The following is a 13,327-nucleotide window of genomic DNA, read 5'->3' as shown; positions in this document are numbered from 1 at the left end:
GGTGGCTGCTTTACCTGCTAAGCCACAGTGCTGGCCCCTCCCTAATTCTTTTTCATAGGCCTAACCCCAAGGTCCAAATACCTTGTTAGGTGCTTCTCTTTTATACATTGATGATGCTTTTTTCTTCTTTCAGTTAACTTTTTTGAAAGGCAGAGTGACACACAAAGAGAGAGTGTCCGCATCTGATGGTTCACTCCCGAAATGGCCTGGGGTTGGCCAGACCAAAGCCTGGAGCCAGGAACTCCAATTGGGACTCCCATATGAGTGGCAGGGGCCCAAGTACTTGGGCTACTTCTGCCTGTTTTCCCAGGCACATTGTCAGGGTGCTGGATCAGAAGTAGGGCAGCTGAGACTCAAACCCACACTCCAGTGTGGGGCACTGGAATTGTAAGCCCTGGCTTAATCTGTTGTGCTACAATGTCAGCCTCACTTGATGCTTTTTTTTTTTTTTTTGACAGGCAGAGTGGACAGTGAGAGAGAGAGACAGAGAGAAAGGTCTTCCTTTGCCGTTGGTTCACCCTCCAATGGCCGCCGCGGCCGGCGCGCTGCGGCCTGCGCACCACGCTGATCCGATGGCAGGAGCCAGGAGCCAGGTGCTTTTCCTGGTCTCCCATGAGGTGCAGGGCCCAAGCACCTGGGCCATCCTCCACTGCACTCCCTGGCCACAGCAGAGGGCTGGCTTGGAAGAGGGGCAACCGGGACAGAATCCGGCGCCCTGACCGGGACTAGAACCCGGTGTGCTGGCGCCGCTAGGCAGAGGATTAGCCTAGTGAGCCGTGGCGCCGGCCTTTTTTTTTTTTTTTTTAATAGGTAAGCAACTGGGGCCAATGCTGTGGTATATAGCAGATTAAGCATCCTCCTGTAGCACAGGCATCCCATATGGGTACTGGTTCAAGTCCTGGCTGCTCCTCTTCCAGTCCAGCTCCATCCTAATGGCCTGGGAAAGCAGTAGAAGATGGTCCAAGTGCTTAGGCCCCTGTACCCACCTGGAGACCTGGAGAAAGTTCCTAGCTCCTGGCTGCGGATCAGCCCAGCCCTGGCCATTGCAGCTATTTGAGGAGTATACCAGTGGATGGAAGACCTCTCTTCCCCCTAACTCTGCCTGTAAAATAAATAAATAAATCTTAAAAAAAATAAAATAGATAAGCCACAGTTTTGTCACATAAAGCATCACAAAGTGCTTACATATCATGAAAACCTACCTTGGCCTAAAATGCTTGTGAAGGGATCTGAAGGTGGAGGGATAAGAAATTATTAAAATTCAGAGATTTTTCAGTTTATACAACTTCGTTAACTCACAGCTTTAATTTGATAGTTACATTTGGATACCATGTGTCTCTGTGATTAACATGTAGCCCCTGCCACAGGACTTTGAAGTTGTGTGTTTAGTTGTGTTCTCACTTCCTAGGCTGTAAGCTCCTTGGGAGCAGGACCTGCATATTTGACTAGTATTCCTAGTGTTCTGTAGCGGCTAGTCTGGGGGAATTTTTCAATAAATATCTATTTTCTAAAACACTAAATAAGCTATGGCACTACATTTTTGTGCTTGAAAAATTAGTATTAATAATATAGGGAGAAGCCACTGTGGCGTAGTGGGTAAAGCCGCTGCCTGCAGTGCTGGCATTCTATATGAGTGTTGGTTCGAGTCCCAGCTGCTCCACTTCCAATCCTGCTCTCTGCTAAGGCCTGGGAAGGCAGTAGAAGATGTCCCAAGTCCTTGGGCCCCTGCACCTCATGGGAGACCTGGAAGAAGCGCCTGGCTTCAGATTGGCACAGCTCCAGCCATTGTGGCCAGTTGGGGAGTGAGCCAGCAGATGAAAGCCCCCGCCTCTCTTTCGCTCTTTGTGTAACTCTGACTTTCAAATAAATAAATAAATCTCTAAGAAAAAAAGACTTCTTTCTTTCTCTCCTTCTCTGTGTAACTGACTTTTCAATACAATAAATAAATCTTAAATCTTTAAAAAATAATATAGTGAAAATAGCATTTAACTTTTTTTAAAATATTTTTATTTGTTTTTTTGAGAGGTAGAGTTACAGAGAGAGAGAGAGAGAGAGAGAGAGGTCTTCCATCCTCTGGTACAGTCCCCAAATGTCTGCAGCGGCTAGAGCTAGGTGCTTCTTCTGGGTCTCCCACATGGGTGCAGGGCTATCTTCCATTGCTTTCCCAGGCCATAAGCAGAGAACTGGATTGGAAGAGGAGCAGCCAGGACATGAACCAGTGCCCATATGGGATGCTGGTGCCACAGGCAGAGGCTTAGCCCACAAGGCCATAGCTCTGGCCCTTTAACTTTTTTGTTGTTGTTGTTAAAGGTTAGTAGGAAAATGGTTTCTTGAGCCATTCTTGTGTTATGTATTAAGGACATGCTATGTGTATAACCATGCTTTCTTAGAACATGTAGGCAATTTGTCCTTATCAATTATGAAGTTAATTTAGAGGCCAGGGCTGTGGTGCATTGGGTTAACGCCCTGGCATGAAGTGCCAGCATCCCATATGGGCACCAGTTCTAGTCCCGACTGCTCCTCTTCCAATCCAGCTCTCTGCTATGGCCTGGGAAAGCAGTAGATGATGGCCCAAGTGCTTGGGCCCCTGCGCCTGTGTGGAAGACCCAGAGGAAGCTCCTGGCTCCTGGCTTCAGATTGGCGCAGCTGCAGCCATTGGGGAATGAACCATCGGATGGAAGACATCTCTCTTTCTCTCTCTACCTCTCCTCTCTCTGTGTAACTCTGACTTTCAAATAAATAAATAAATCTTTTAAAAAAAAGTTAATTTAAAAAAAAAAACATACAAGTCAAGATAACAAGATAAAGGCAATCCTATGGTCAACTACATTATCAGTACCACAAATGAAAATGATCTTGGAAGGCTTAATGTAGGGGGTGAAGCATGAAACTTTTTAGCCCTATTCTAATGACATTAACCTAATATTCATTTCTCTCACTTATATAAGGAAAGAGGCTGTTACAGGGCTAGTAGAGCTTGGATGAGACAGTTCTGGCCTTTGCACTCAAGAGAGGTGTGATCATGAGTCAAGGGGTAGTCCAGTTTGGCTGGAGTTCAAGGTTTCTCTCTGAAGTGAGGTAAGATTGGAAGGAACAGGCTAAGTAGTTCAAAGATAAAAATTTCAGGTTGTAAAATTTGGAGTTTATCCTGGTAGGGAGAGCAAATAACAATATTGGAAACTGTTATGACCATTAGGATTTTTGTTTTATTTTCAATATCAAAATGGCGTAAGAACCTTGCTAATTCTCTTGTTGGCTGGTAGTCAGGGACAACAGCAGTACTAAGCACAATCTATCTTTGGGACCAAGAAAAATCCCCCCTCCCACAGTTCTTTTTTTTTTTTTTTTTTTTTTTTTTTTTTTTTTTGACAGGCAGAGTGGACAGTGAGAGTGAGAGACAGAGAGAAAGGTCTTCCTTTGCCGTTGGTTCACCCTCCAATGGCCGCCGCGGCCGGCGCGCTGCGGCCGGCGCACCGCACCGATCCAATGGCAGGAGCCAGGAGCCAGGTGCTTTTCCTGGTCTCCCATGGGGTGCAGGGCCCAAGCACCTGGGCCATCCTCCACTGCACTCCCTGGCCACAGCAGAGGGCTGGCCTGGAAGAGGGGCAACCGGAACAGAATCCGGCGCCCCGACCGGGACTAGAACCTGGTGTGCCGGCGCCGCTAGGCGGAGGATTAGCCTAGTGAGCCGCGGCGCCGGCCCCCACAATTCTTTAAGGAAGGAATATTTCTATTAACACTAACAACATCTCAAATGAAAATAGTATTTTTTTTTTATCTTTTAAAGATTTATTTATTTATTTGAAAGAGTTACACAGAGAGAGGAGAGGCAGAGTGAGAGAGAGGTCTTTCATCTGCTGACTCACTCCCCAGTTGGTCCAATGGCTAGAGCTGTGCCCATCTGAAGCCAGGAGCTTCCTCCCGGTCTCCCACATAGGTGCAGGGGCCCAAGAACCTGGGCCATCTTCTGCTACCTTCCCAGGCCATAGCAGAGAGCTGGATTGGAAGTAGAGCAGCTGGGACTCAAACTGGCGCCCATATGGGATGCTGGCACTGCAGGCGGCGGCTTTACCTACCGCACCACAGCACTAGCCCCAGAATTGTTTCTTTTAAACTGGACTAACTTAGCAGAACCTTAGGGTTTGGGCTGGCGCTGTGATTGACGCCCTGCCCTGAAGTGCCGGCATCCCATATGGGTGCCAGTTCCAGACCCAGCTGCTCCACTTTTGATCTAGCTCTCTGCTATGGCCTGGGAAAGCAGTAGAAGATGGTACAAGTCACTGGGCCTCTGCACCTGTGTGGGAGACCCGGAAGAAGCTTCTGGCTCCTGGCTTCAGATCAGGGCAGCTCTGGCTGTTGCAGCCATCTGCGGAGTGAACCAGCGGATGGAAGACTTTTCTCCCTCTGCTTCTCCTCTCTCTGAGTAACTCTGACTTTCAAATAAATAAATCTTTTTTTTTTTTTTTTTTTTTTTTTGGCAGGCAGAGTGGACAGTGAGAGAGAGAGACAGAGAGAAAGGTCTTCCTTTTGCCGTTGGTTCACCCCCCAATGGCCACTGCGGCCAGCGCATCACGCTGATCCGAAGCCAGGAGCCAGGTGCTTCTCCTGGTCTCCCATGCAGGTGCAGGGCCCAAGCACTTGGGCCATCCTCCACTACACTCCCGGGCCATAGCAGAGAGCTGGCCTGGAAGAGGGGCAACTAGAACAGAATCCGGCACCCCAACCAGGACTAGAACCTGGTGTGCCGGCTCCGCAAGGCAGAGGATTAGCCTATTGAGCCACGGCGCTGACCTCAAATAAATAAATCTTTAAACAAACAAACAAAAAAAGAACCTTAGGGTTAACACATACACTGGTCTTTATTTGGATATAAAAATTATGCTTCTAATGCCTTTTTAAAAAATTATTTTTTATTTATTTGAAAGAGTTAAAGAGAGGAAGAGACAGCGAGAGAAAAAAATTTCTTCCATCTGCTGGTTCATTCCCCAAATGGCTGCAATGGCCAGGGCTGGGGCAAGTTGAAGCCAGGAGCCAAGAGCTTCTAATGGGTCTCTCACATGGGTGCAGGGGCCCAAGTACTTGCGCCATCCTCTGCTGCTTTCCCAGGCCATCAGCAAGGAGCTGGATCCGAAGTTGAGCAGCTGGGACTTGAAAATGTGCCAGTATGGGATGCAGTACTGCAGGCAGCGGCTTAACATGCTGTGCCACAACGCTGGCCCCTCAATATACAGCTCTTAATTGAGTCATTTGTCTTTTAGTTTGTAGAAGCACTATGGATAGAGAAATTGGCACGTTGTTCATCATGAATTACAGGTTTTTCCACAATTTTTCTTCCCTAGGGTTTTTCTTTTTCTTTTTCCTCTAGGGTATTATAATCCCATACAGAAATATGTAGTATATAGTTAGATAATTTTTTCTCTTTATAGCTTCTTGTTTTTATACTTATTAAGAAAGTTCTCTCCAGCTCCAGTATTTTTAAATTATACATATTTACTTTTTAGAAGTACTTTATAGTTTTTTTATTTTTCAAATAATAAAGTAAGGAATATAGGAAGGATGCAACATTACACTTACTGGATTATTTATTGACTAGCTCATATTTTCTCCCACTGATACTAGATACTGCCTTTATTTTTTGTTTGTTTTAACAAGATTTATGTATTCATTTGAAAGGCAGAGATACAGAGAGGAGAGAGAGACATCTTCCATCCTCTGGTCTACTCCCCAGATGGCCACTATGGCTAGTGCTGGACCAAGCCGAGGTTCCCAGTCTCCCACATGGGTGGCAGAGGCCCAGGGACTTGGACTGTCTTCTACTGCCTTCCCAGGCACATTAGCAGGGAGGTGGATTGGAAATGGAGGAGCTAGATCCGAAGTGGAGCAGCCAGGACTGGGACTGGTGCCCATATGGTATGCTGGCACTGCAGGAGGCAGCTTAACCTTCTACCCCACAGGGTTGGCCCCTGGATACTGCCTTTATTATAAGTAGTATAGTTTCTCATTTGAGCTTGAGCTCTCGATTTTGCTAAGGCTCCCCACTTGCTTTGCTACACATTGGTGGGGAGTCCCATGTAGTTGCCACTTGATTTCCTTTCTCACTGTAATTCAGCTAAGCCCATTCCATGCTCGTCCCATACTGTGCGCCAGCAGGGGCACAGACACTAGTGAGGGTGTCAGACACTTTGAAAGCCCCAGAGAGAACCACAGGAGTTTGACTGTAATAATAGTTGCCAGAACTTTTGTGTGTGTGGCTTTAACCATAACCGTAGTATTACTTTTTCTTAGTAGAGCTCCTTGGCATACCGTTTTGTTTCACCTTGCCTTATCCATTTATAATAGAGTGTGGGCCTTCACTTGAATTCCTTCTTAGCTGTTTACTTTCAGTATGACTTTGGACAACTTTAGAAAGCATTGTTTCTTCCTCATAGGGCTGTTGTAAATCAGTACATACATGCAAGAGTGTAGTGTAAGTGCTTGGCACTTGTTGACTGCTCAGTCTGTGCTAGTTGTTGTTACTACTGTATCACATCCCAGGACCTCTGCAGAACAGTAGTCACTTGAATGCTGACTTGTATGTATTTTATTTTAAAGGGGACAATTCATCTCTTTCGAAAACCACAAAGATCTTTTTTTGGCAAGTTATTACACGAATTTAGACTTGTAGCAGCCGACCGAAGGGTAAGTATTCCTTAACTCTAATTTTAACTATTGCACAAAAAAATCCAGTAATAGTAAGAAAAGAAAATAATAATTTTTAAGGCAAATCGAAATCACTCTCAATCCTACTACAGTTTGAATTTTTTCCATGTTAGACCAGTATTTTTTAAGTGTAAAATTGCTGTTGTTTGTTGTGCTTTTGATTTGCTTTGGTGGGAGGAAGCAAGGCTTCAGTTAAAGTTTTTTTTCAGATTCTGAAGTGTTTTAAGGAAACTTTTTTTGTAACTTTTTTAAAGATTTATTTATTTGGAAGAGTTACAGAGAGAGAGGGAGAGACAGAAATCTTCTATCGCTGGGTCACTCCCCAGGTGGCTGCAACAGCTGAGACTGGGCCAGGCCGAAGCCAAGAGCTTCCTCTGGGTCTCCCACATGGATGGCAGGGGCCCAAGCCTTCCTCCACTACTTTCCCAGGCCATTAGCAGGGAGCTGGATTGGAAGTGGAGCAGCTGGGACTTGAACTGTTGCCCATATGGGACCTGGTGGCACAGTGGCTTTTACCCGCTATGCCACAACGCTGGCACCATGTTTTGCAATTTTTTTGAAAATAATGTTCTTGGGGCTGTGATGCAGCTGATTAAGTTGTGGCCTGCCATACCAGCTTCCCATGAGTGCTAGTTTGAGTCCCAGCTGCTCCACTTCCAATCCAGCTCCGTATTGGTGTGCATGCTGGGGCTCCAGAGATGGCTCAAGTGCTTAGGCCTTTACCACCCACATGGGAGACCAGAAGAAGCTCTTGGCTGCTAACTTCAGCTTGGTCCAGGCCTGGCCATTTCAGCCATTTGGGAAGTAAACCAGTGGATCTCTCTGTCCTTCTGTCTCTGTTATTTTACCTTTAAAATAAATAAATTAGTCTTTTTTCATACAAATTTTATGTGATAGACATAGAAACAAGGAAATGTAGAGAGACAGACAGATACAGAATGCGTGAATGCTCCCCAGATTCCTGCAGTGGCTGAGACTGGGCCAGTCTGAAGCTGAGTACCAGGAACTCAGTCCAGGTCTCCCATATGGGTGGCAGGAACCCGATTACTTGAGCCATCACTGGCTGCCTCCCTGGTTCTACCTTAGCAAGAAGCTGGCTTCAGGAGCTGAAGCCAGGTAATTATTAGCATTAATCGCACCTCTGATATAGCTCACTGGTTGCGATACTGCCACCGTGCAAAACTCTTGTGTCATAATTATATGTTCCATTTTCAGAAGTTAATTCGTTCTGGGTCTCCTTTTTATTTATTTTTTTAAAAGCTTTATTTATTTGAATGGTAGAGTGACAGGAGAGGCAGAGAGAAAGAGAAATCTTCCATTCTTGATTCCCTCCTCAAATCCTGCAACAGCCAGTGTGGGCCTGGCTAAAGCCAGTAGCCCAGAGCTCCATTCAAGTCTCCCACAAGAGGGACTGGGACCCAACTACTTGGGACGTCATCCAGTGTCTTCCCAGGTACATTAGTGGGAATCTGACTTGGAAGCAGAGTAGAATAAACTCAAACAGGCTCTCTGAAATGGAATGTAGGTGTCCCAAGCAGCAGCTTAACCTGGTGTGATGCAAAATTAAACCGGTATAGCTTTAGAGGTAATTAGGTATAAGACAGAATGGTCTTTGAACTCAGATGGAAGATAGAGGTTTAAAAAGGAACAAGAAAAGAAGTATAAGATGATTGAACGGACATGGAAATTGTTAGCTTGAAAGAAGTGAAGAGTGCACTTAGCTAATAGCCTACAACTTTCTAGAAAAGTAGCCTCAAGTCCATTTACAAAACTTAATATTGTAAAGTGGGACTCAAAACAGAGGATAACCTGCAGAAGGGCTGTCATGATGATCTGTCTCTCTGCCTCTGTCTCTCTCATGCTGCCTTTCAAATAAATTAATAAATATTTTTTAAAAACTTGCTTCCAAGTAACTGTCTTTTTGCTAATTTCTTTCCCCTCTAAAGAAGCATAGGTTTTCTTTCTTTTAGGAAGTAGGGCAGAACAAAATTAAAAAGCACTTTTTGATTTCTTCTTCCATTGGTTTTGGAGTGCTCTTCCTCCTCCCTCTGTCTGGCTACATCTTAGCTGTCAAGGCTTATCTCAGGTCTTTCCATTTCTCAGAACTTCTAAACTGGGATTGTCCCCTCCTCTGCAGTTCTATCTTGTATGCCTTATTTGATAAATAGAAAGTAGCATGATTAGTGTAACACCATCATGTCTTATCAGATTCACCAGTTGCTTATATTTTACCCTCTTTGCTTTATTCTTGTCTCTGTATAAAGAAAATTATGTACGTACAGATGCATTTTTTTCTTTACTATTTGAGAAGTTCTATGTAAGAATTGATTTTCTCTTGAGTCCTTCTGAAATTACTGTTTTAGATTTGTGTATTAAAGTAGTAACTTGCTGGATAGAGCTATAGAAAATGTGACAGAGACTTTTTGGAGGAAGTTGTGTTTAGTCCTTTGCGTATCAGAGTATAAATTAAACCAACTTGAGATGTACTGTACAAATAAGAGTGACTTTGTTTTTTGCAGTCCTGGAAGATCCTGCTCTTTGGTGCGATAAACTTGATATGTACTGGCTTCCTGCTTATGTGGTGCAGTTCCACTAATAGTATAGGTATATTTTCATTTTCATGGAGTTGTTTATTAATTTCACTCATTCTGATTTTAAATAAAGAGACATCTTCTTTACATAGGCTATTATTCTAAAATATATAATATATATAACTCTAGTGATTTAAATGAGAATATGCCCCATAAAGTCTGTTGATCTGTTACTACATTATCATTTTAAATAAGATGTTATTAAAGAAAGCAAACTTTTGAATCTATTGTGAAATAGACTTGTTTTTCTTTTTCTTTTCCCTTTTTTTTTTTTTTTTTAAGGTTTACTTATTTATTTGAAATGCAGAGATACAGAGAGGGAAAGAGAGAGAAAGAGGGAGAGAAAGAGAAATCTTCTGTCTGTTGGTTCACTTCCCAATGGCCACAACAGTTGGGAGCTTCATCAGGGTCTCCCATGTGGGTGCAGGGTCCCAAATACTTGGCCCATCTTCTTCTGCTTTCCCAGGGGCATTAGCAGAGAGCTGGATCGGAAGTGGAGCAGCTGGGTCTTGAACTGGTGCCCATTTGGGATGCCAGCACTGCAGGCAGAGGCTTAAGCTTTGCTACAGTTCTAGCCCCGAGATTTCTTTTTAACAAGATGGATTAAAACTTGAATGTAGGAATAAGTGTTGTGGCACAATGGGTTAGGCTGCTGCCTGTGATGCTAGCATTCCGTATGATGTGCTGGTTCAAGCTGGTTTAAGTTCTGGATGAGCCATATCCCATCCAGCCCCAGCTCCCTGTTCATATACTTGAAAAAACAGCAGATGATGGCCTAAGTACATGTCCGCAGCTACCCACGTGGGAAACCAGGATGGGGTTATGGGTTCCTGGCTTCAACCTGGCCCAACGCCAGCCACTGCAGCCTTTTAGGGAGTGAGCCTGCAGATGAAAGCGTTCTCTCTCTCTCTCTCTCTCTCTCTCTCTCTTTCTCTCTTTCTGTCTCTCTGTCTCTCTGTCTCTCTTTCTCTCTCACTTTCCTTCTCTGTTACTCTGCCTTTCAAATAAATAAATCTTTTGACAACCTTTAATTTATATAGTTTATATAAGATTTTGAGGTTTGCTTGCTTTTACTTAAAAAGGGAATTTTTTGTGTGTGTGATCTTGACCTTCTATGATTTTATGCTTCATTAGTTTCTTCTTGCTATTGAAATAATGCACTTAAAGTAGTACTGAAAGCAGATAGAAAAATAGCCACAGGCCTTTTGTGTATTTATTGCTTCATTTCTGAAGATAGAGAAATCCAGTTCTAAAGGAAGGTTTTATGCTAACAGCCTTGGCTGTTTAATAAACAAAATTTATTAGGAGTTGCCTATATGAGATTGGCCATGACTCAAAACATTTTTTTTTTTGTTAATGGATGCTCTTGTTATGAACAGTTTTATAGACTGGTTATATTTTCTTAAGAAAAATTTCCATAACATTTTTTTCTTTAGAGTTAGAGAGAGAAACAGATAGACAAAGGCATTCCCAACTGCTGGTTCACTCACCAAATGCCTGCAACAACTGGGGCTGGATCAGGCCAAAAGCCTAGGCCACCCACATGGTTGGCAAGAACACAGTTAATGTGAGCCAGCACTGCTGCCTCACAGTTCTGCTCCAGAAGCAGAGCTGGCATTCAGATCCAGGTGCACTGACATGGGATGTGGGCATCCTAGCCAGTGTTATAACTGCTGGGCCAACTGCGTGCCCCCTTAGTGCCATTTTAATCCGTCTTTTTGTTGTTTTGCAGCTTTAACTGCCTATACCTACCTGACCATTTTTGATCTTTTTAGGTAAGTTTTAGAAAGACTCTGTGATGTTTTAGAACCAATAAGGAATTGATTGCATTGAATTTATGGAGAAGTTGTTTTTTTTTTTTTTTTTTTTTTTTTTTTTAAGATTTATTTATTTATTTGAAAGGCAGAGTTACAGAGAGGCAGAGACACAGAGAATGAGAGAGAGAGGTTTTCCATCTGCTGGTTCACTCCCCAGATGGCCACAATAGTCAGAGCTGGGCCAATCTGAAGCCAGGAGCCAGGAGCTTCTTCCGGGTCTCCTATGCGGGTTCAGGGGCCTAAGGACTTGGGCCGTCTTCTACTGCTTTCCCAGGCTATAGCAGAGAGGTTCGGAAGTGGAGCAGCCAGGACTCGATCCAATGCCCATATAGGATGCTGGCACTGCAGGCAGTGGCCTTTCCTGCTACACCAGAGCGCTGGCCACAAGTTTTCTTTGCTTAAGCAAACTATCAATATAGGACATATAAACAAGAGACATATGGAAGAAAATATATAATTAAACAGAAATAAAAAAGAATAATAACAAGGCATAAAAAGATATGTATACATTCTGTATAAAGAAAACTTCAAGGTAATTCTGAAGGGCTAGAAAAGACCTGACAAAATGGAAAGATAAACCATGTTCTTAGAAACACTTGAAATCATAACATGTCAATTGTCCCTAATTTAGCAAACTAAATGAACTTATTCTAAGTTCACAGCAGTTCCCCCTGATCTGTGATTTCATCTCCTGTAATTTTATTTTCCAATAGCTTCAGTTATCTGCAGTTAACCATAATCTGAAAATATTAAATGGAAAATTCCAGAAATAATAATTTTAAATTGCATACTGAGTAGCATGATGTACTGTCCCACTCACTGCATCCTGCCTATGAACCATCTCTTTGTCTAGTGTATCCACATTATATATACTTCCCATCCTTGATTGCCTAGTTGTCCTCTGGGTTATCAGATTAAATCATGGTGTTGCAGTGCTCACATAGTAGCCTGCTGTAGATCCTATGTCATTTATCTCACTTTGTCTCACATGTAGACATTGTATCGTTGCTACATCATGACAAGAAAAAGAGTACAGTCTAATAAGATATTTTGAGAGAGTCCACAATCATATAACATTTTTTTAATCTTATAATTTTTCTTTAAAGATTTATTTATTTATTTGAGAGGCAGAGTTACTGACAGAGAAGGGGATAGACAGAGAGAGAGAGGTATTCCATCCACTGGTTCACTTTCCAAATGGCCACAACAATAGGAGCCATGCTGATCTGAAGCCAAAAGCCAAGAGCTGCTTCCAGGTCTCTGCACACGTGGGTGCAGGGGCCCAAGCAATTGGGCCATTTCCACTGCTTTCCCAGGCCCTTAGCAGGGAGCTGGGTCAGAAGTGGAGCACCTGGAACTTGAACTGGCACTCATATGAGTTGTTGCAGGCGATGGCTTAACCTACCACACCACAGTGCCAACCCCTCATAGAATTTTTATTACAGCATATTGTTATAATTATTATATTTATAATAATAATAGTGTTGTCCATTTATTATAGACTATTATAGGTAGATATGGACAAGAAAAAACAGTATAGAGAGTGTGGTACTATCTGTGCTTTTAGGTATTCACTATGGATCTTGAAACATCCCTCACAGATAAGAGGAGAGTACTGTATAAGAAAAAAAATAAACAAAATAAAAAGTTGAATAATAGACCTACACTTGGCCGGCGCTGCAGCTCATTAGGCTAATCCTCCACCTGCGGTGCCAGCACACTGGGTTCTAGTCCCGGTTGGGGCACCGGATTCTGTCCCGGTTGCTCCTCTTCCAGTCCAGCTCTCTGCTGTGGCCCAGGAAGGCAGGGGAGGATGGCCCAAATGCTTGGGCCCTGCACCCACATGGGAGACCAGGAGGAAGCACCTGGCTCCTGGCTTCTGATTTGCACAGCGCGCCGGCCGCCATGCACCGGCCATAGTGGCCACTTGGGGGTTGAACCAACGTAAAAAGGAAGACCTTTCTCTCTGTCTCTCTCTCTCACTGTCTAACTCTGCCTGTAAAAAAAAAAAAATACACCTAAACTCTCTTTTTTTTTTTTTTTTTTTTTTTTTTATCTGACAGGTAGAGTTATAGACAGTGAGAGAGAGACAGAGAGAAAGGTCTTCCTTCCGTTGGTTCACCCCGCAAATGGCCGCTACAGCCGGTGCTACATTGATCAGAAGCCAGGTGCTTTCTCCCGGTCTCCCATGCAGGTGCAGGGACCCAAGCACTTGGGCCA

The 13,327-nt window shown here is 43.7% G+C and overlaps 2 protein-coding genes across 19 annotated transcripts in view; one reads left to right on the top strand and one right to left on the bottom strand.

Moving 5' to 3' along the window:
• The window catches only part of MEMO1 (mediator of cell motility 1), a 652,780-nt gene that overhangs the window by 240,461 nt on the left and 398,992 nt on the right, over window positions 1–13,327 (bottom strand). The window lies entirely within an intron of this gene.
• Window positions 1–13,327, top strand: part of SLC30A6 (solute carrier family 30 member 6) — a 48,969-nt gene that overhangs the window by 2,122 nt on the left and 33,520 nt on the right. For 16 of the 18 annotated variants that reach the window (XR_016229490.1, XR_016229489.1, XM_089326574.1 and 13 more), the window contains exons 2-4: window positions 6,592–6,678; window positions 9,219–9,303; window positions 11,023–11,065. Coding sequence is in view for 9 of the 18 variants with exons in the window: in XM_089326574.1 (XP_089182700.1) it covers window positions 6,592–6,678; window positions 9,219–9,303; window positions 11,023–11,065 (215 nt within the window). In the remaining 9 variants the exon portion in view is untranslated. The remainder of the gene's footprint in view (window positions 1–6,591; window positions 6,679–9,218; window positions 9,304–11,022; window positions 11,066–13,327) is intronic. The other 2 variants (XM_070069272.2, XM_089326568.1) reach the window with 1 other exon arrangement.

The sequence above is a fragment of the Oryctolagus cuniculus genome, chromosome 2, assembly GCF_051225735.1.
Source record: "Oryctolagus cuniculus isolate XC-2025 breed Fujian yellow rabbit chromosome 2, ASM5122573v1, whole genome shotgun sequence".
Lineage (NCBI taxonomy): Eukaryota > Metazoa > Chordata > Mammalia > Lagomorpha > Leporidae > Oryctolagus > Oryctolagus cuniculus.
Note: the sequence above shows the minus strand (reverse complement) of the source record. Positions and strands in the feature narration are given on the sequence as shown.